The following is a 22,816-nucleotide window of genomic DNA, read 5'->3' on the forward strand; positions in this document are numbered from 1 at the left end:
ACTCTTTCAAAAAATAACATCCCTCTGGTAACTGTATTTGCCCTTCGCTTCTGCAATGTGTTGGCAAATTAAAACTCAGGAGACTTTTTCCTGTATTGTGCAAGTATATAACTTTGTTGTTTTAATACTTGTTGACTGATGTGAAGTCAGCACACATGGGGCAAGATCAGCATAGAAAAGCACTCACATTTTTAAGAATGAAAAAGTAACTCAGAAAACTAAGACAGGAGAGACCAATTGCTGCAAAAAGAAACCTTTATTTTTATCAGTTACATGTTGTAAATTGCCATGGGAAATTCAAGAGGTGTTGATAATTGATATTCTAGTTGCTTTTCTTCTATCTGAGAGGATTGGCATTTCAAGAGTAACCAAATTAGGGTTCAATCTTCCCTTAGAAAACCAGGTACTGCTACAGTACTCCGTACAACTACAACCCGTGTAAATCCAGCTGGTGCCTCCCTGGCATTAGACCCCAGGCCTCAGTGTGGCACTAAAGGATGAGAACTATTACTTGAATCTTCAAAAGGCAATGCTTATAAAATGCTCTGGAGAAAGAGACAGCAGAGTTTGGATGGCTAATTAAAAAAAAAAATCAAAACACTTTTTTTTTTTCCTCACTGTTCTGGTCTCCAATCTTCCACAAGAGAGGCTGCTCCTTCCTTGTAGGCAATCGTTCCCAGGGTGAGAGCTGCAGCTCAGGGACGCACAGATTGGTACCTTATGTCCAAGCTCCTCTGCTGCCTGAGTAACTCCCTGTCATCAGAGCACAGTTACAGTCCACTATTACTGGTCATGTTGCAGCACCATTGGCAATTAACAACTTTGGTCAATATTTGGTATTGTACATTGTAGTCACAGTGTTACTACAGGAGCAGTACACTGCTCTACTACTTTTACGGAATAGCAATGCGAAATATCATTGTGCTAGCTTTGTTTAATGGAATAGGACCCCACTAACTGCTTTTAATCCATATTTGCATGCCACACTAACAAATTAACACTGCATCTGCACTGCTAACACTTAGAAGAGACTTAAGAACAGAATCTGTTAAGAAAGCAGTTCTCACACTGCGAAGCGGCCATGCCAGACTGACATAGCAACTTTATAAGAGCATAGAGCCTTCACAAGGGTGTGAAGCTAATGGAAACACTAAGACTTCTTTATCACAGCCAAAAGGCTTGAAGTAGGCTGTGTACCCAGGACAGCTAAGACAAGAGAGGACTTCATGAAGGAACAGTGTATGCCTCAACTATGACCTGAGACTCCCAGACTCCATCCACTTGCTTCATTTGCTTACCTTTTCCAAAAGTCATAAAGATTGAAATGAATGTATAAATCACCCCAGTCCAACTCAGGAGTTTTGTTGCCTTCTCAGTGTTGCTTGTATTGACTTAGGAGATACTCAAATCCTCTGTTTAGAGAGCAAGACTCTGAGGGTCTAATGCCTTTCACTACTTGTGGAATTGTTAGGGATGCTGACATGGATTATAAAGACCAATGCAAGATCTTGTGCAATGTTAGTTGTGGTAAAACTTAAAGCTGTTTCTTTCACACTGCTGACCACTCTCCTATTTCTATGACAGGGTGCGTATTCAGAGTGTGGGGTGTGCATTTTGTAATAATTCACTCCTGAAGTATTGTATTATCAAGCAGGATTTTCTTTCAATAATTTAATATAAATTTGCACTCCATAAGACTTAGTGACTTAAAATGTGAGCCCTTACATGGAAGTATAGAAAGCCTAACTTGTCATGCTACAACATTTTTTTCATACACTTCAAACTTGTATTGGATGCCATTCTCTTCTTGGATATCAGCAGGGACACCTGGGTACCTGGGGAGAGGGGAGAAGAAAAAGCAGAAGTGAACAAGCAAATAAAAATATAATTATGAGACACCTGCAATTTATCCAATCCATTAGAAAAGATAGGACTCTAAAAAAGAGATGAAAATACCACCCTTAGAACAGGTATACCAAATACAAACTGTTGTTAGGAATCACATTAACTACTACTAGCAACTTGTACAGACATCTTTTTAAACTGAGACCGCATACTTTGATGCAAAAAAGTCTTCACCTTCTTTGCTTAATCAAAAAAATCCTGTCTGCAGCAGCTTCTTAAGGTAGCTGATGGCTACCAAGATGACTACTACCATGCAAAATATTCCTCTACACTTCAGATTTACTAAACCAGTTTTCATTAACAGACACTTTGAAAAATCTCTTCAGCCCCCAGTGACAGAAAAAAGATTTTCTAAGAGTAATGTTATTAGCTCAGTCTATCAGGTTTCCACTTTTGAGAGGAAATTATCTGCTATTTCACAAATTCATGCCATAAGCCTGAATTGTGATTTCAGCACACTGGGCAAAACCTATGTAAAACCTGAGAAGCAGCCAAGAGGGAAACAGGGGAGCTTCAGGTCAGGTAATAAGGGGGGCTCAAGCTCAGTGCAGTGCAGAATATGTTAGAAGTGAAGACGGCAACTCATGCTCCCTACTCACCTGATTTGTCTCTCCTGCATTCTTTTCTCCTGTCCCCAGTTAGTGGCCCCCACTTCAGTCCTAATCCAGTCCCATGTCCCTTGCAGAGATCTTGACTTGCCATACTTTCTGTTTCTTCTACTGCTGGTCTGTGACCAGCTAGGAACCAAAACAAGAATAGCAAGAAAAGAATGTCCTTCCCTTGCTGGCCCTCGAGGTAGACATTGGAATTTTTGACACCACCCTGCTGCCTGTTGGATGTAATCTCACGGGACAGGACAAAGCAAACCAACAAATGCAGTTCTTTACGGTAAAGTTTACTGGAAGTTTGAAGAACACAGCAAGTTCCAGGTTCTAAGTAAAATATGGCTCCAAGAGACAAAAATACACTGAAAAACTCCTCTAACTTCAACCAGAATAAGGACTCTTACACATTCAAAGCAGAGTATGAATTCTTCCCTCTGGACACAAGACTAGTATGCAACTTTGTACTTACTCTGTGAGAAGTTTGTAGTCTTTGTGGTTGATTTCTGGGAAAAATGTGTCACTTTCAAATTCCTGCAAAATTCTGGTCACAAATAATCGATGATTAATTGGCTTCTCCATTGCTGCCTTTTAAAACAATACAAAAAAACAGTAACATTGAGTTGTTCCCTGTAAAACAGCTCAACCATGTGTGAAGTAGTGTTGTCATTAGAATCTTTAATAGTCTTGTTTTATAACTGTGATTGAGGTCTGAAAGATAGTATCAAGCGTAAGCTCTGATTTGAACACTAGATTTCTTTGTAAACTTTGCAAATTCTTGTTTGGCCTGCACCAGCCATCACCATAGCAGCACTCAAAAAGAATCAAGAGATAAGAGTCTTGCCATATTTTCTACTAGTAGTTGGCACACCAAATATGTTATCTAAAATCAAAACTCAGTTACTATTTTGTATATGATGGAATTAAGCAAAGCAGTGAAAACTGAGCTCTGAAACTTGTCTTTCGGACTGTGCCCAAAATGATTTTCTAAAGGGAAAATTTCATCTTGTGGCAGCAATTCCTATCCTCAGAGCTTGGGCATCTGTCCAAAATTATTAAAATAATTATGAGTAGTCATGTGACAAGAAAGAAGCACTATGGACGTGTCTCAACAGGCAATTTCTGAATCTTCTTTTAAGACAGGAAGCTTTAAGTGGTAGCAGAGGTAACATGCTCCAATGTTTAATTACTATCACTGTCAAGGTTTTATAATGTATTTTTAGTCTGCCTCAGTTTCCAGTTCCAATGATCAAGTTACCTATCAGTTTAGCTTTGAAGTTTGATAACTAGGTGACAACAAAGTGAGAATATGCATTGAAAGTTACGTAACAACACCACTAAAGAAACTTTCCAAGCTCCTTAGATGAAAAAAAAAATGAAGCTATCTGCTAGGTGAATTCCTCCCTAACAAATTCATATAAACTCAAGAGTTAAGACAGGCCATTTTATCTCCAAATTAGACTGAACAGTCACCTCTTCCAGACTTTCTCGACATTAAAATAACCCATTAAAAGCCATAATGGTGCCTGGTTACAATACATTCTTTAAAAGCTTACAGCTGTTTCTCCCTTTCCCTTAAATTGGCAATGAGCAATGCTCTTTGCTAAAGGTGATTCACCATGCAGCATGCTATTAGGCATTACTTTTACAAGTACAGGAACCAAGTAATAGCATATGTAATCTAATAAAATTAATTGTACCACTGCTGAGAAGGTATTTTCTAGAAAAGCTTCTCTGTTACTAGAGAATGTCCTAAAAATGAAGGATAAGTCACAGCAACCAGCATCCAACAGCACTGAGCTGGTGTTTGCCCAGTTTGTATATTAACACCACATCCTCACCTGGTTTTAGCCTGTCCCCACAGCCCTGCCTAGTCATCCCAGGGCTGTATCTGACTGGTTATCTTCATCGGGCCTGATCCTGCCCTGTGGATTTGCCTCATCACCATGACCCTTGGCTGATGAGGACCCTGCCATGCCAGTCAGGTTATTGCCCATAGGTCCCACCTTCCATCCTTGGGAGCACCTGGTCCTCCACATTTCCCCAACAGTGAGATTCTAGTAACGTCAGAAAAGCAAATTTTGTGTCAAACATGAAATGGTCCACACATGGAGTCTCTCCAGGAACCTTTTCAGAGAGGACTGGACTCGGACTCTGCCTCTGCAAACTGTTGCCATGGACTTCACAGGATGGAGAAGAAGCTTTATCACAACTCTGACATTTGTATGAGGATTGAGTTAGCTCTTCACCGATCGGTAATGCCTTTTTTTGTTTTGTGAATTTTGTAAATGGGAGGATGATGTATGTGATGGAAAAAAGCAGGCAGTAAGAGAGGACCCTCTAGAAATAATTGTACCAGGGCATGGGAGCAGATTTTGAAAACAAAATGATGCTATCTCTGAGCTCATGCTTCTGCAAATTTGAAAAAAATCTGCATCTTCACTCCACAGTCATTACATTACTTCACAGCCACAATGGGCCTCAAAGTCGTTCATGGTACAATTTTAATTTCCTGTGTTTTCCCGTCATAATCCATTCAGTTACCTTTGGATGTGTTTGCACCTGCGCTGGTTTGCCTTCAGTCATCCCAGGTATGTGAGCCAGAGTGCATTATTACTCATATCTACCTGACCCTCATAATTTTGCTCACTTCCAAGAAATCCTTGTCAGGCCTGCCTCTGAAGCTCAAATCAAAAAGGAGGTGATGACCTAAGGATCATCTGCCTATAATTTCCAGCTGCACTGGACTGACAGCCATACAAGATTAGATTATATCTACATGCTCAGGACCATTAGTTTCTCTTTGCAGAGCACAGGTTAAAACAGTCCTGAAGCTCTGCAACACAGAATAGCTGTGTATTACAAGTAGATTCAGAAGTATTATATGGAAAATTAATCTTTCATAGATCTAATCACCAAACCCTTGTAAAGCAGTGGGTGTAACAACCAATTTCTGTAGAATGGACCAATTATTTCTAGTCATTTAAAGAATCACAGGTCTTAGGACACACATTGCTCCTGATTTCTCATCTTCTACTGATGACATAAAATAACTGCAGCAGCCAAAGTAACTATGTGAGGCACTTATTTTTCAAGTGTCTTCCTAGAAAACAACAATGCCAATCTAAATGAAGCACTACAACCCCCCTCCAAATTTCAAAATAAACACTCTGTTTATTTTCTGTTTTCCAATCTTTTATTAGTATTGGATGATATAATCAAGTTGCATTTAGAAGCCACGAGAGTATAAAATAGTAATTTTACACATTAAAATACCTTACAGGTGAAGATCTCACAAAGCTCTTGCTCTTACCTTGTTAAAAGGACTTTCCTAAGTTAAAGTATTAGGAGAGTTGCAGCGACAACTAGGAAAATCAATACCTTCAAATATCCTTCCTTGCCACACTGCTAGGGCTCAACTCAGTCAGGTACAGAACAGACCTTCCTCACCAAGGCACTAAGGCTAAGTCTGCTATGGGAGGTAGACAGCATGGTAGCTACCATCACCATTTCTCTGCCAAGGACAAAAGCAAGTGCAACAAAATTCTTCCATAACCATTATAAAAAAAGCCTGCCTGTTCTGCCCTTGCAGAAACTAAAGAAACACTTTAGTCACTAGACATTTCTGTCTATTTGTCTAAAACTAGGGTGTTTAAATCTTTTCATCTATGATCTCTGCAAGCATCTTTGAAAAAGAACTTTAAAAGCAACAACCTTTCATAGCTGTATGATTTGTGTCTGCGACTGACTCATATATTAACCTTTTTTAGTCATTATTTTTTCTCAGAGGAATGTCAAATCAATATGTTTGTTCACAAGAATGAGCACACAAAAAGCTTCTTTAGGAGTAGGAGCAATATTAGACCTTTCCTTCCAGATTAAAAAACCTCTAAATTTATTCTGAAGACTGTACTGGAAAGGCTTGGTATATCCCTCTCAAATCTACAAAAGTATAAAGATGCTAAATTAAATGAAAATTCTTAAACTTTTAGGAGAAAATATTATTTAGTCTACCAGTCCATTGCTAATATTGTAGTTCTGTTTCCTCTTGTTTTGTTTTTAACTAGGTGTCATGGAAGGTAGCAGAGCCCTTTTGTAGGCCCCATTTGTGCACAGGGTCGTGGCTCACATGAAGACCAAGTCATTGTAAAATCAAAACAATATTTCTATCTGCTGTCCCAGCAGCTACAGAGCCTCTGAGAAGACTCCTCCTTCAGAGGGGTAAAAGGTAAACATAGGCTATGTTTTGAGACAGGGACCTTGGTTCCATCGCCCGATGTCGCCCGCTGAACATCTGTTTGGGGCTGACCCCTGGGTGGTCCTACAGGTTGTTTGTGGTAATAATTGTCCAATTGTATGAATTGATTATAACTTTGTACCAATCTGTAATATTAACATAAAATCGCCTGAACTGGCTAAACACACCTCTCTTGAACACTATAAAAATGCTGCATTTACCTCAATTGGGAGCTCTTCGCCCTCTCGCTCTCCACCCTGCTCTCCTCTGAATGACACCCTGCCTGCACACGCAGCGCTCGGCAGCATTAAGAATTACGGCCAGCTCGGCACGAACTCGGCACGAACTCGGCAGCGCCCAACGATTGTCAGCCTCAGGGGCCAGGGCCCAGCTCAGCCCGGACCTGCAGGAGGCTCGGACAACGCACCTGAAATTCATAAATACTTTGAAACTCTTCTGAACTGCATTTGGACAGTGAGTAACTGACAAACTCTTTACTTAGAGACTGAATAATTTCTCAAGACTCAAACGAACTCTCTTAAAATCACAGACTCTCTTCATTTCAGCCATTTTCTATTTTAATCTGCAACCGCGAACCAAGAACTTACGTGGGACAGTTACAAACAAGTTTGGGGAAGGGGATTTCTAGTGTTTTAGTAATAAAACTAAAACTTTATTCTTTATAAATCGGCCTCACATGTTATTCCCCATAAATTCCCCTAAACTCTGTTCCACAACACTAGGTAAGCACAGCAAGAAGTATTGGCCATTGCAAGCATGACTATGATAGTCCCAGTATGTTTCACAAGCCATTAATCACAGATTTCACAGACTGCACTGGGTTGCAAGGCCCTCAAAGGTCATCTTGTCCAACTCCTATGCAGTCAGCAGGGACACCTCCAACTAGATTAGGCTACCCAGGGCCACATCAAGTCTAATCTTTAATACCTCCAGGGACAAGGCCTCAATCAGATCTCTGGGCAAGCTGTTTCAGGAATTCACCACTCTTCCTCTTTACATCTAACCTAAATTTACCCTTCTCCAGTTTAAAACCATTGGCCCTTCATCCTATCTATATAAGCCCTTCTAAATGGTCCTTTCCCAGCCTTCCTGCAGGTCCCCTTCAGATAAGGTCTCCCCAGAGTCTCCGCCTCTCATGAGTGAACAGCCCAAATACTTTCAGACTGTCTTCACAGAACAGGTGCTCCAGCAACTGATCATCTTTGTGGCCCTCCTGTGGAGCTAGTCCAGCAGGTCCAAATCTCTCTGGTGTTGGAGGCCCTAAAGCACTCCAGGTGAGATCTCACCAGAGCAAAGCAGAGTGTCAGAATCACCTTTCTCAACCTGCTGGCTGTGCTTCTTTTGATGCAACCCAGGATGTGATTTGCCTTCTGGGCCACAAGTGCACATTCTTGGCTCATGTCCAACTTCTTGTCCACCAGTACCACCAAGTCCTTTTCCGCAGGGTGCTCTCAAGAAACCCTGCAGTATCTCTAACAGGACAGTGCTGTAGAGCTCTGACTGACACTTAAACAACAGAGATCTTGGGTAATCACACTAGGAGTGCGCAAACTCTTCCTCAAAAAAACACCTAGAAGGTCATCAGAGAAATTGTCTTCCCATTCCCACAAATCTACACAACTACATACGGGAAAATTCTCCTGTAAAAAAAGTAGTAGTTAAATAAGAAAGTTACATTTGCACAGATGACAGGAGGACAGTAACCTGTCTCAGAAACAACTGCTCAGGACCATAAAAGTGTACCACTGAATAATGTTATCAGAGTGGTGGAACAGGGTAAGAACATACTATTAGCGCAACCATGACAGCCTTCACTTTACACAGGGTAATGTTATCAGCTTTCAAAAACATCAAGTGGATCAAACCATAATAATTACTTCACTCTAAACTAATGAATAAAAACCATAATGCAGTACTCAGTTTTTTACATTGGTTGCTCCCAGAGCAGAATAATGCTTAAGGCCTGCAGTGTGATGCCCTCTATGTCAATGGTGTCATGTAGCCTAGAGAAGCTTGCTCTTTGGAGCATGTTCTTTGAGAGTCCTGTTCAAGGGGAGCAACTTCACTGCAACCTGCAAGAGTGGAGCACCTGAGCATGGAAAAATGATCTGACTGCAGTTTGCAAGTGGATCCCAGTCCTCAGTCTGCAACACTTCCAAAACATGTTAACAAACACATTACTCTTTGTTCCAATAGCCACTCAGATTAAAATCATTCCGATAGGCACACAGCTCAAAACTACTTGGTCTTATATGCAGAGAAGGTAAAAAAAAAACTATTATATGTTTTACAGTTTACGGGAAGTTTAGACATACTGAAATGTACTCTTTAACATGTACAGATTAGTACATTAGTATTAGCTAGTAAAGTCTTGCAAGGCTTCAAAAAATCATGATAAAACTAGTGACTCAAATTGTTATTGTTAACACATCTCTATTTTAAAGAGGTGTTCCCTACAGTACAGCGAAGATTTGAAGCTTAGCACTATGTGGCATTCACAACCCACTCAAGGCATTCAGAACCCAGGACAACTTACTTGCTTAGTCCAGAAACTCTGTTTAAGAGGGTAATTAATCACCTGCAAGAGACTTGCTTTATGAAATATGAAGAGCAACTTCATTATTCAATAAATTTGAAGAATGAAAAAGGGCAGATTAACAAACATAGTATGTCAAATAGATAGGAAGACACCTGAGCATGAATATTAGATAAAATTTTCCCTTGGAGATTACTCCAAATTTAATTCTCCAGCTCAATTCTTTTTTGTTTAAGACTTTCCCCAAATGCTATTTATCACCAGCATCTATTTTCTGTTATGGCCAGACAAGATATTAACTAAACAGCAAAACCAAAACTTCTTATGAGAGAACTTTTTGTTCTGTTATGAAATTCTAAGTTTCTTCTCCAAATTTAATACATGAGTACAATTCTCTACTTCAGCAATATGACCTTGAGTGTTATTGTTTGCTTCTCTGGCATTGAGAAAGCAACAAGCTGAGTAGGAACATAAAAATTAGAAGACAATTTAAAGTGTTCAAGATGTTGTAGGAAAAACTGTTCTATCAAGGTTAAAACCTGTTTGACACATAGCCGGTTTAGTGTTACTAAAAAGGCCTTGGTTATGAGGACCTGAGTCATATTTTTTAAATTTTTTTTAAAAGTTCTGTTGTTAGGTGTTGGTTGTATATTTCCCCCTCCCCCCCTCCACTGGTAGGGATTTGTGCTTAAATTATTTTTACACAGCAAGATTTATATGAAACACCCTACAAACAACACAAGAAGACCATACCACCCACGTAAGTAAATCTACACCTGGTTGGGGTTTGGTTTGCTCTGTTTTGTTTGTTTGTTTGATTAAAAAAAAAGATTTTTAAAGAGTCCCGTTTAATATTTGGGCATGTGCTGGACTTCCAGTTCCTACTCCTGATAAAATTTGAATGCTGCTTTTAATCAGTTCAAAGAACAGTTTATAACCAGTTCAAAGGGACTGATCCCTTAGGATCTTCAGGTAGCACTACTTTTTGAGAATCAGTGCCAAGACCAGAACCTCTCGATTAAGAGACAATATGTCTTAACTCAGGACAGAAACATGGTTTTGAAATTAATCTCATTGTCCCCACTCACCATGCTTTAGCTGTACTGGGGAGCAATTTTGGTGTGCATTGACTAGATTTCTTGGAGATGAAACTAAGCCAGAATTTCTGTTCAAGGAACATGTCTGATGAGGTCTAACAGCTAATAGGAGTTCAAGGGCAAGAACCAATGTGTGAGTCATCACCACAGGTTTTCCAGCACACAATGAGCACTCATGAGCCAGCAGAAGGCTCTCAAAACATTAAGTACTCACACAAAATCATAGAGTGCCTCTCATGACACATAACAGCTCCATAATTGCTGTGACCTACTGGCCATTGCTGAGCTGATACACTCCTTCCTCATCTATCCAGTCGATATCAGCACCAGCTTTCTCTCTCAGGAGATCCAGAATAGTGCAGAAGATCCAATATCGTGCTACACTGAGATCCAAAGAAATGAAGCTTGTAAACTTGTCCTGCAAGAAGTCCAAAAACTTCCCTGAAGGCAACAGTACAACCTTGTGGCTATATCGGGAGATTACGAGCATGGTGATCAGTGTCAAGTCAAGTTTAAGAAGAAAGCTGCACCGAGCTGTTTTCACTCTTTTCCTCTCTCACAAATACCTTACTACGTTCTCCACCACCACCAAAATGTCTTCTATGTCTAAGTGTTCTGCCTTTTCCTGCTGCAGAAGGAAAGGCCCAGAAGAGAGCTTCTCAGAGTATGCTGCTGAACGTGGCATGAGTGTAACCTACACAAGGACTCTGATGGCCACTCTGTTCAAAGTTCATGTTTCTCTGGTCTTCAGAGGACCAGAGACAACTTATGACAATAGTCCCACCACCCTGGAAAGAACTGTGTCCTTGAGAATCTAGGAGTGGGAAAAATGGCCAGAAGGAAGAGAGCTGCACTATGTCCAACCAAATGTTTAGAGACTGTAAGGCTCATGCCTCTCTCCTCTGCTGTCCTACAAGGAAGAGCTGTGAACAGCAGCAGTACCTCACCTCCAACCCATAACTTGTCCCTCTGCTGCTGAGGGCAGCATCCTGTCTCAAAATGCCATATTCCAGCATGTGCTCCAGCATGTCTGTTTGCCTCAGTTCTTAGAGGCTGGGAGGGGACATTAGCCATTTGTACTTGAGACTGAGAAAAAGGTACTCTGGTAGCTCTACTACAGGTAGCTCTACCTCAGCACAGCTCTCTGGATGAGGGAAGGCTTGTGATTCAGCACAGAGGGGAGGCAGCTGTTCAAACACCTTGAATGACCCTGTGCAGAAAGAAGATGCTAGCATTCTGTTTCAGTCTGAGTTTCCCTGGAAACCTCCAGAAATATGTGACTATTGGTAACCCTTCCAGCTTGCCACCCTGGATTGGGAACCCGGCTGGGATGTGTGTGCTGCCCAGAACACCCTGTGCTGGTTTGAGGCTAACTGTAATATTTTAATGAGACAAATTAAATCCTTGGCTGTCAGAAGAAAATAACAGTGACAGCTATATCATTCTTCTGCTGAGAGACGCAAGCAGTCAAAACACAGAGAAGGCACTCATTTCTCACAGACAGTCTGTGGTTCTGGTTGCATCTTGCTTAGCTCCTTTACGTAAGATCTATGTAATCTGGTCTAACCTTTTTCCTCTAACCTCCTTATCATCTTTTTGACACCTCACCTCAGATCTCTGCAGATTTATCATGTGATCGATATGGAGACTGATCTGGATATTTTGGGGTGGGGGTGGAAAAAGAGAGGGAGAGGGAGGGGGGAAGCTAGTTCAGGAGTGTTCTGGGCAATCTGTTTCAAGAAGGATTTTGTATTTCTGTATTATTTTAAATTTGTATATAACTGTAAATATCTGTGCATATTGTGTTGTGTAAATTGTGCTAAGCTGTAAACATAAAGATTCATTCCTTAACTCCTAGCTGACTGAGTCTAGTCTGGATGAATTCCTAACCATGTGGGGGGGTGGGTAATCCCCAAACCACTACACATCCAAAGGATGTGAGAAAACAAAGAGAGCAAAGACCTGGGAGCCCATGTGAATGTACCCTCCTCATATCACCTACAAAAATATGGCTTTGGGGATGGCTTCAAGTTGCTCCATGACAATGACTCTGAACATGGTGGACCTTCCCATCCCAAAGTGATTAATTAATCAGAAGTCACTAAGGTTAGAAGCCATACTAAAAGGCTCTACAGAATAATAAGCCATCCTCCTGAATAATGATATAGACAACGTAAGTGTTTTCTGGCAATGGCAAAGCTGTTTGTAGCAGGTCTTACCAGATAGCCTCAGCTGAGCAACCTCACCTTCAACACATTCTACCTTCATCTACTTCCTCTTCTCCAGGAATTCCATACCAATCAGATGCCTCCGGCCTAAGTTCAAAACCTATGCCAAAGGCTGTAGATAATCACGGCAGAACACCTACAGTGAGAACTCCAGGAATGCCATTATCCCCTACCTTTCTACTTAGGCTTGTGCCTTTATGGTCAAGAAGGCCAATGGTGTCCTGGCGTGCATTAAGAAGAATGTTGCCAGCAGATTTGAGGGATATTCTCCTCTCCCTCTACTCTGCTTTGGTGAGGTCTTGCCTGAAATACTGTGTCTAGGTCTGGGCTCCCCAGTTCAAAAAGCACGAGGAACTACCAGAGAGTCAAGTAGATCATAGCCACTAAGCTGACTGGGGAAATGGAACACCTGCCTTATGAGGTAGCACTGAGAAAGCATGATTTGTTTAGCCAGGAGACGACTGAGAGGGGAATCACTTTAATGCTTACAAATATCTAATGAGCAAATGTCAGGAGGATGGAATCAGACCATTCTCAGTGGTGCCCAGTGACAGGATAAGGGATAATGGATATAAAATGGAACACAGGAGGTTCAGCCTGAACATAAAGAAAAAAAAATGTTCAGCTTGAGGATGACAGAGCACTGGAACAGGTTGTCCAGAGAGGTTGTGGAGTCTTTATCTCTGGAAGCATTCCAAACCTGTCTGAATATGTGTTCCTTGGTGTTTTACTCCAGGTGATCCTGCTATAGCAGGTTGTGTGGACTAGTTATCTAGATAAAGGTCACTTCTATCCCCTACCAAGCTGTGATACCCACAACAGCCTGTGACAGGCTACCAAAGCAGCCTGCCTGAAGTGCAATGAGTATGCATGTGACGTGTTCCCTTTAGTAGTGAATAGGACAAAAAAGTAGTGTACAGTATGGATTCAGCTATCCATATGACTACCAACCTGAACAGACCCAGGTGTGTACCATCTCATGCATGTTCCTTGGCCATTGGATAAGCTCACTCACAAAACTGTAACAGAGGAGCCTGCAGGCAGCTCACACTTGGTACTGATGACTATATTACCCGCACATCCTTGCTTTGATCAGAATAAGCAGTAAGAAGCTCTTACAAGTGAAATTCCTTTCCATTTGACAGCAGAAATAATAAACTTGTTTTTTTTTCTTCAAATAAAGTCCCATAATAGGATTGAAATGAGGTAGCTCTTTCTACAGACAGGGTCAGTGCATCATGCTGAAAGTGGCTTGGAGGCTTCTTCAATGCCATACAACTTAGGAGTTCCCAACATCTACAGGGATGTACTTACACTATTCTGCTCTTCTTTAAAGTGTTAGGTCTCTGAAATAGTGATTTAAATAACACTTCACAGAGTCAGGATGTTCTTCTTACTGGGATCACAGTGGACTATCTTCTCCTGGTGCCAAACAGCTCTTTACTGCACTATTGTGTGGCTGTGCTGAGATGCTGAAGATGATTCATTCAGCTGGTGCAGTAGCACGCTAGTTCTCATTACTTGTAAATGAGTAGGACTGGCTGAGTACAAGATCAGAAACAGAAAAGGGTTGATGGTGATTGGGAGCATCACCTCTAGGAGGCAGATAAAAGAAAATACAGAGCTTCCAGAGTGTCCTGCTCATCTCCTCATCAAGGTCTGTAATCATACAGCAATACCTGATTTAAAAGGCCTGAACTTAAGGTTAAACTCCTGGAAGTGCCAAAAGTGGAAATGTCATGTCCTCAGCACTACCTGTTTCAAATCACTGATGCTGCACCTAATTGCTGAAGTAATTACAGACACTTTTACCATTAAAGGCTTATACTAATAAACACAATCAGTTCTAAACCTTTGAGCTGTGCAAAGCAGGATGATCAAAATAATGCCTTAAAAGCAAATACCTACAACTACTGAATAAAATTACTCTCTTCAATTACTGACTGTTATTTCACTTCCCGCACATTTCTATGTGGTATAATGGAAACATTCTTGTAATCCTTTGCACACCCCTAATACAGGCACAAAAAAAAATACTTGCAGTTTTGGTAGAGGTGTATGGTTTCCATCAAATCCTGTGCTAGTTTGAAGCTAGCTAGAATGTTTTGGTGAGAAGAACTAGATTACAGGCTGTAAAAGGAAAACAGTGGTGATGTCTACTTCCCTCATAGGCTTGCTGAGATGTATAGGAACAAAAAATAAAAACATAGATAACCATTCTCACTTGGGGGGCTGCTGCTGGGGAACTGGCTGAACTGCATCTTACTCTCTAACCTCATCCTCCATTTCTGGACTAATCCACTTTGCTTCCTAATGCCCTAGCCAAACCTCTATTCTTCCTTGGGACTGGGTTAAGGTTAAGAGGGGTAGGGGGACGGTGAAGGGGTGGTTGACAGCACCTCCTGGGGACTCAGGTTTCTGGGAAGGGAGTTGTTTCTGTATTGCCTTTTATATTGTATATTTCTGTATATAACTGTATATACTGTAAATGTCTGCTTGTATATTGTGCTAAGCTGCAAATAATAAGCTTCATTCATATTTCCAAAGCTGTCTGAGTCTAGTCTGGTTGATTTCTAAAGTGTGGGGCAGCAGGGAACACCCAAATTTAACCAAAATCACAAAGTTAGTTTGAATGCAGCAATCTGCATAAAACTGGCAGATTTTTCCCTAATGAATTAAAAAATAATTTGAAATACCCCAGGTAGACAACTGAAAGATGGAAAACAGTTGAAATTTTAAGCCATATTTCTTTAGGCCAATCAACAGAAGTGGTATGTTGCAGATAGACTCTCAAACCCAGTCTCTTGCTAATATTGTGCAGCTATGCCAAATCTGTCTCCAGAAAGAAATATGCTACTCACTGCTTTGAAGCAGACATTTTCATGGCTGACATTGAAGGATACGTTACTCCTATATATTTAATTACAGACTGAATGTGTCTGGACATCAAAGATATCTCCACATGCAAAAGTAATTATAAAACACAAATTAAGAAAAAAAAAGACTAAGAAACATATGCAACTTACTTTTCTGACAGCCTTAGCAATATCTAACTACTTCGCATTTTTTTACTGTAAAAGATTCAGTGACAAGTTTCATGAAATCCACAAACTGTAAAAGCAAGAAATATCAAATTGTATTTTCCCATCTTGCACACAAAGCATATCATCATCTCTAAAATTTGCTACCAGGAACATGATAGCATTATCGTGACGTGCCTCAAGTCCAAGTGCCAAACAGGAAGTGCGGTATGCTTCCCAGCACACTTTTAATGACTAAAGGACAGCAGGGCTGTTTCCTTTCCTCTGTTCAAAAAATAAAGAATTGCTTTAAAATTCCTTAGTTTTTTGGTTTTTTTTATCAGAAAAAAGAAAGCCTCCTGCTGTCCTTGCTCCATATCCTCCTGGTATGAAAGGAACTATGGCTGATGGTCATAATCATTTGTGTGGTATTGTATAATAACAACAATTATGATGATAATAATTATAGTAATAATACAAATGAGAACTTGACAAAAGACAAAACTGTTTGAGAACTCAAGGGCAGAACCTTGGCTGTGCAGGGGCTGAAAGGATAACTTTATGAATGTGAGTGGAGGCATGTCATGGAAGGTAGCAAGGCCTTTAGCAGGCTTCATTTCTGCTAAAGTGTAGTGTCTCACATGAAGCCGTACAATTGCAAAACCAAAACAATATTCCTATCTGCCCGCATGACCTACAGGGCCCCTGAGAATATTCCTCCCTAGGAAGGGTAAAAGGTAAACACTGGCTTTGTTTTTTGAATTTAGGGACCCTGGTTCTCATGCTCGCTGACCACCTGTTGGGGGCTGACCCCTGGGTGGTCTTACAGGTTGTTTATGGTAAGAACTGTTCAATTATATGAATTGATTATAACTTTGTACCAATCTGCAAAAATAATGTAAAATTGCCTGAACCGGTTGAGCACACCCCTCTTAAACATTATAAAATGGGGCATTTTGCCTTAATCGGGAGCTCTCGCTCTCTCCCTACCCTTGCACCTCGAGCTCTCTCGCTCTCAACTCTCCTGAATGACACACTGCCTGCACAGCCTGCACAGCCTGCTCAGCACGGAACCAGCAAACGTCCGATCCTCGGAGGCCAGGGCCTACCTCGGCCCAAACCTACAGAAGGCTCGGACAACGCCCTGAACTCAGTAACACTTCAAACCCTGTTGAACTGCTTTGAACAGTGAGTAACCAACGAATTTTTACTTAAAGACTGAGCGACTTATCAAGACTCAAAAGAACTCTCTTAAAATCACAGACTCTCTTTATTTTAGTCATTTTTTGCATTTTAATCTGCGACAGTGGACCAAAGAACTTACGTGGGATAGTTATAGATAAGTGTGGGGAAGGGGATTTTTCATATTTTAGCAATAAAGCATTTAATCTTTTACAAATCGGCCTCGCATGTTTTTCCCCATAAATTCCCCTAAACTACATTCCGTAACAAGGCATCAAGAGCTGACTACACTTTACATGTGCGTAATTGGAAAATAAGAGGAAAGGTCTGGGGCAAGGGAGAAGGAGTGGCAAAGACATAAATGGAGGCAACAGATAGATTTTACCCAGACTTTCATGTTTCACAGCTAATATGCCAGTTAAAGACAGGAAGACTATTGCACTTGTGGGAAAACGGGACAGTTCATACAGGACTTTGTTTACACAGATTGTCCTGGGATTAAAGTGGTACATGTCATTTTCTTGCATATGAACGGGCACCTGAATACCCAAATACCCTTGACACTTTGACAAACTTGGGCCATGGGAACAGTAGGGACATTTGCTTGCTGGGTGGGAAAACAGTGATGCTACCTTTTGCTGCATGCATCCTCATTACTCACACCATCATCTGCCAGCTCTCTCTAAATTCTCTTTTCTTACCTGTATACCCGTGTAAAGTGCCATACTCTGTCTAAAAATGCTGGATATTTTTTCATTTTTTTCCACATCCTCTGTAAAGTCAATGTATTACAACAACAGTAAACACAGAAGTTTTGGTTGAAAAAAATAATCAATTCAGACATTTAAGAAAAGCTCTAAGAAGTGCAGCGACTGTATGACACTGGACCATTATCTGTAACAACCTCTGCATAGATGTTTTAAACTTGAGACTTGAGATCTTACTCTCCAAGACTTGTTCTCTTGGAATCATGAGAGTTTGTCGGGTCACATGAAGCAAAAACACTTTCTAAAGCAGAAGTAGCAGGAACTAGAGTCACCTTCATCCCATCGCAGAAAATGCCTATTTTAGGAGTACTGTAAATGTACCTTGTAAACTGAAGTGCCTCCAACGATCCAAACCATGTCTACTTTGCTTTTTAACTCTGGTGAATCCAAAAGAGCTAAAGCATCATCCAGACTTCGGGAAAGATAGTGTGCTCCTTTAGGGGTTTCCCTAGACAAAGCAAAAGCTTCATTACTAAATAATTAAAGGACCAATCACCATGATAATCGGTACAATCCAGACATACAATATGTTTTGTTGAATTCACAAATAACTAAATGTTCTAAATCAGTTGATTGGTTTGAAATGCTCATCATTGCTAAACTCTGTTAGAATTCTCACCTGACTGCGGGATTGTTTAATGACTACAGTTTAGTCATACTTGCGATGTAAGAAGCATTATCAATCACAGATCAGAAATTTTACAGCATGTTTTTAAAAAATTGCAACTGAGAACTGTAGGTATCTACAAAATTAAACTTCTACTTGAATTTTAGAACAGTATCAATTCCATAAAATCAGTCAAAAAGCCCCTGCCCCCTGCCTCCCCTCATCCTCAGCCCAAAACATCCTACAAAGCAATAAACGATTTTAAGTAGATACTTTTGAGAATATCTGGATGACTTCGACAAGAGAGAGCAAAAGGAGACCTACTGTTCTGTAAACGCTTAAAAAAACCCAACTTTAAAACAAAGGCCCGAGAGCTGCCAATCTAACCAGGAATGAGCTAAAGACAGTTAAATAAATGAGTCAGAAAGAGTATTAACAACTGTCAGATGGCTTGTGTTTCCAGATAGGACTAACATTTATTAAGCAAAATAATGACAATTATAAATGTTAATGAAAATATTAAAGGTAAAACAGTGATATCACTCAGAACCAATTGCAGAGATCTTTCCAAACACGATACCAAAAATGTTTCATACACTATGTACTGTTACATACACTTGTAGGTATTTTTTATTTAACAGGCCTCTCATTCATCATACATACTTGAGTTCCTTGCTGAGCACTATATTAATTCTGTCTTTCAAAGGACGATTCTTCTCAGGAATGGAGAACCAGGTTTTTTTACCCATTATCAGTGCATTCTGTTTACCTGAGCAAGAGAGAAAACACTTATTTAAAAGGTGCTTTTGCTTTGTCTCAAATTTGTCTTGGTAGTTAAGTGACACTTAACTCTCCCTCTGAACTCTCCCTCCCACCTCTGAATTCCATTTTCACAGTTAACAGAACTACAAGCTAAAGCCTCCATTCTTAATTCAGTCACAAAGATGCAAGAACACGTTGGTTGCCTCAAAGCCTTATCAAGCAGTTGACAACAAAGTAGTCTTATGCACACCTATATACTTGTAACCGAAAGAAAAAAACCCCAAAACAATCTCAAACAAAAAAACCCAAACATGTCATAATACGGACATTGACTCTGCTACAGCTATGGGCCCACATTAATGTCTGTGAGACCAGCGCACACCTTGTTATGGAAGGCCAAAATAAGCCTAAACATGTCCTGGCTTGTCCAGACATGCTCTCCTGTTCTTCCTCCCTTCTGCTTTTGGGAGAAGCAACTGCATGGGGCGGGGAAGCAACTCCAGGGAAGGAAGACAAAGGCTTGATGCCATTATGTCTCTTTCAAGTTGTAAACAGGGTACCTTCATGTGTTCACACACTTGTTTGCGTGCTGCCCCAAAAGGGTAAAAGCAAGCGCCAGCTCACCTAATATGGTCATGTTTGGCAAACTGCCATTCTGATTGGCTAATTTGTGGCCAAAGAGCCATTAGTCTTGGGCAGAATTGATAAAAAGAGATGAGGAGGTGGACACAACATGCTCTGCCTCAGCACTCACTGCCACTGCATATGTACTCTCTGCTGTTGTATTCTGCCATGCTTTTACCTTATTTGTTTTGTAGCATTATGCCTGCCAAGTCCCAAGTCAGCTTGCTGCATAATAACAAGCCCTGATGCTTTGAGCTTCTATACCTGGAATTACTTTAGTTTACCAGAAATAAGCATTAAGTGCTTTCACACAATTGGCTCACTTAGCCAATGTGACACTGTGCCCATCTGCACATCTGTAAGACATTGTGTCAAGTTAGCACATCTGCAAGTCTTCTGCTGAGACTAGGAGTTCTGGAAAGAACAGAGAGTTGTCCAAGAGGAACCAGGACCGGGTCAGAGATTGTCTGCCCCTCTTCCAGCAACCTATTGGAGCCTGGAAAGATCCGGAAGCCTCAACAAGATACTGACAGAAGTCCCTTCAAGTGTTTGGGCACTGTCTGAAATGGTAATTTAACCCCAGGAATCTGGAGATACTATTTTCTGAGTATCATAGAATCAACCAGTTTGGAAGAGACCTCCAAGATCATCCAGTCCAACCTAGCACCCAGCCCTAGCCAGTCAACTAGACCATGGCACCAAGTGCCTCATCCAGGCTTCTCCTGAACATCTCCAGGGACAGAGACTCCACCACCTCCTCAGGCAGTCCATTCCAATGCCAATCACTCTCTCTGGCAAGAACTTCCTCCTAACATCCAGCCTATACTTTTCCTGGCACAACCTGAGACTGTGTCCCCTTGTTCTATTGCTGCTTGCCTGGCAGAAGAGACCAACCCCCACCTGGCTACAGCTTCCCTTCAGGTAGTTGTAGACGGCAATGAGGTCACCCCTGAGCCTCCTCTTCTCCAGGATAAACAGGCCCAGCTCCTGCAGCCTCTCCTCATAGGGTTTGTGTTCCAGGCCCCTCACCAGCTTTGTTGCCCTTCTCTGGACACGTTCCAGCACCTCAATATCTCTCTTGAATTGAGGAGCCCAGAATTGGACACAATAGTCAAGGTGTGGCCTGACCAGTGCTGAGTACAGGGGAAGAATAACCTCCCTTGTCATACTGGCCACACTATTCCTGATACAGGCCAGGATGCCATTGGCTCTCTTGGCCACCTGGGTACACTGATGGCTCATCTTCAGCCTACTATCTATCAGTACCCCCAGGTCCCTTTCTTCCTGGCTGATCTCCAGCCACTCAGTCCCCAGCCTGTAGTACTGCTTGGGGGTGTTGTGGCCAAAGTGCAGAACCCTGCACTTGGCCTTGTTAAACCTCATCCCATTGGCCTCTGCGCATCCAGCCTGTCCAGGTCCCTCTGCAGGGCTCTCCTACCCTCCAACAGCTCAACACCTGCTCCCAGCTTGGTGTCATCTGCAAATTTACTGATGCTGGACTCAATCCCCTTGTCCAGATCATCAATAAAGGTATTGAACAGAACCGGGCCCAACACTGATCCCTCGGGAGCACCATTAGTGACTGGCTGCCCAGTCCACCATGTCAGAAAATTGAACCAGCTTAAGATGTTAAGCCAGCACTAAAGTCAGTGTGTATGAAGAATGAGGACAATGCTGCAAAACTCATTTCTTCTAGCAGGGGTAGGTAAGTACACAGCTAGCACAAATTAGTTGATCTCATGTTTTGCATTCCTATACCCGTTTGTGCTGATTCTTACAAAGTTTTCATCCCACAACAAACTGGTTTTATCTCACCAAATCAGAACAGTCTTGTGACTTTGCTGTTAATCTCATGCTGAATCTAAACATTATCACTGCACAGTACTGTGCAGCCATACTGCATACATTTCAGTACTGTTGCTATCTTTTGTCAGTACCAGTTAGACTCTTCCGGCATACTGGGATGGCTCAGCACTCAGAAAATCAACCAATGCTACTGTCACAAGGGTCAGAGGGGTGGAACAAATGTCCAAGGCTGAGCTAAATCAAACAAGTCAGATAAGCCAGTACAGTGCAGAAAAGATGTCTGTGAATTGATTAGTGTACAAAACCTTTTCATTTTTTAAGTTTGAGGTTGGAATTTTAGGTAAAGACAGGTAGGCGAAGTTTTCTACTCTGCTGGGGGGAAACAGGACCTTAAAACTTTTTTATTCATGTACCACCTTCAGGCCCTGACACATCTTTATTCACCCTGCAGTTTCTTTATCTGAATGAAACGATCTGCAGATGACATACATCACAGATTCACAAACTGCATCAGGTTGGAAGGGACTCTCAAAGATCATCTTGTCCAACAAATATGATACTTGTGACGCCGAGGAGGGTAGGCATAGCAGGCTGTTTGCAGAAATAGGACTTTTAATTCAGTGGAAAAGTAAAATTACCAGTCTCTTCCACGACTGATACCACACAAACTAATTCCAGCAAGTAGAGGCATGCCTCAGGCACAAACAGGACCTTACCTTCCACATTGCATGTGCTAGTCATCCTTTGGAAATACTTGTATTCATTCCTGTCAAAAATACATGTAAGGCATTACAGCGTGGTTCAGAAATAAGCTACAATTCTCCAACTGTAAAAAAAACCCAAATCACGAGTTTCGTTGGCGATCGTGAAGGAGGGTCTGGAGGGGGCCAGAGCCCGGTGCCAAGGCTGAGGCTAGACCTTTAGACTTGGCTCGGTTGCATGAGAAGTAACCCACGGCCAGGTGCCTGCCTGCAGACCTTCCGGAGCCCCGAGGGGCTGCGGGCCCACCCACCCCTGCCCGCCCTGCAGTACGCCCTGCAGTCCGCCAACCTCCCCGGTGGGCACTTTCCCGCCCTGCCGCACATCGCCCTCCCCGACTACGCGTCCCGGCGCGCACCGCGCGGACCCACACCGCTCGCAGGCCGCACCGCCCTGCGCTGCACTCTGGGAGTCGCAGTCCGACCGCCGAGCGGCGGGAAGACTGCCGCCAGGTCCGCCGTACCTCAGCGGCGGCCAGGGCAGGCTGCCGTCCTTCCCGATGCCCATGTTCTGGCATACGGCCACGATGGAGTTCAGCGAGCGCACCATGACGGCACCGACCGCTGCCTGCTGCCACAGCAGACTGCGAGCGCGCAGCACCGCAGCGAGACGGCGTAAAGGGGCGGTCGCAGCAGCAGCAGCAGCAGCAGCAAGAGCGTTACC

At 42.0% G+C, this 22,816-nt stretch overlaps 1 protein-coding gene across 3 annotated transcripts; it reads right to left on the reverse strand.

The window, feature by feature from the left end:
- Positions 1-237: 237 nt before the first annotated feature.
- DHFR (dihydrofolate reductase) lies at positions 238-22,813 on the reverse strand. 3 transcript variants are annotated; one of them, XR_010309095.1, is made up of 7 exons: positions 22,617-22,798; positions 22,111-22,160; positions 18,866-18,971; positions 17,917-18,043; positions 2,980-3,095; positions 1,299-1,835; positions 238-753 (listed from the first exon to the last, which is right to left on the reverse strand). XR_010309095.1 is itself a non-coding variant. In XM_064176564.1 (7 exons), exons 1-6 carry the CDS (start codon positions 22,700-22,702, stop codon positions 1,751-1,753), a joined length of 570 nt encoding a protein of 189 aa, XP_064032634.1. In that variant the 5' UTR covers positions 22,703-22,798; the 3' UTR covers positions 238-753; positions 1,726-1,750. The 3 variants fall into 3 exon arrangements, 2 of the variants coding, with proteins under 2 accessions (XP_064032634.1, XP_064032635.1); XM_064176564.1 differs by having other exon boundaries at positions 1,726-1,835; XM_064176565.1 differs by having other exon boundaries at positions 238-1,835; positions 22,617-22,813.
- Positions 22,814-22,816: the final 3 nt, after the last annotated feature.

This window comes from Pogoniulus pusillus, chromosome Z, assembly GCF_015220805.1.
Source record: "Pogoniulus pusillus isolate bPogPus1 chromosome Z, bPogPus1.pri, whole genome shotgun sequence".
Taxonomy (NCBI): Eukaryota; Metazoa; Chordata; class Aves; order Piciformes; family Lybiidae; genus Pogoniulus; species Pogoniulus pusillus.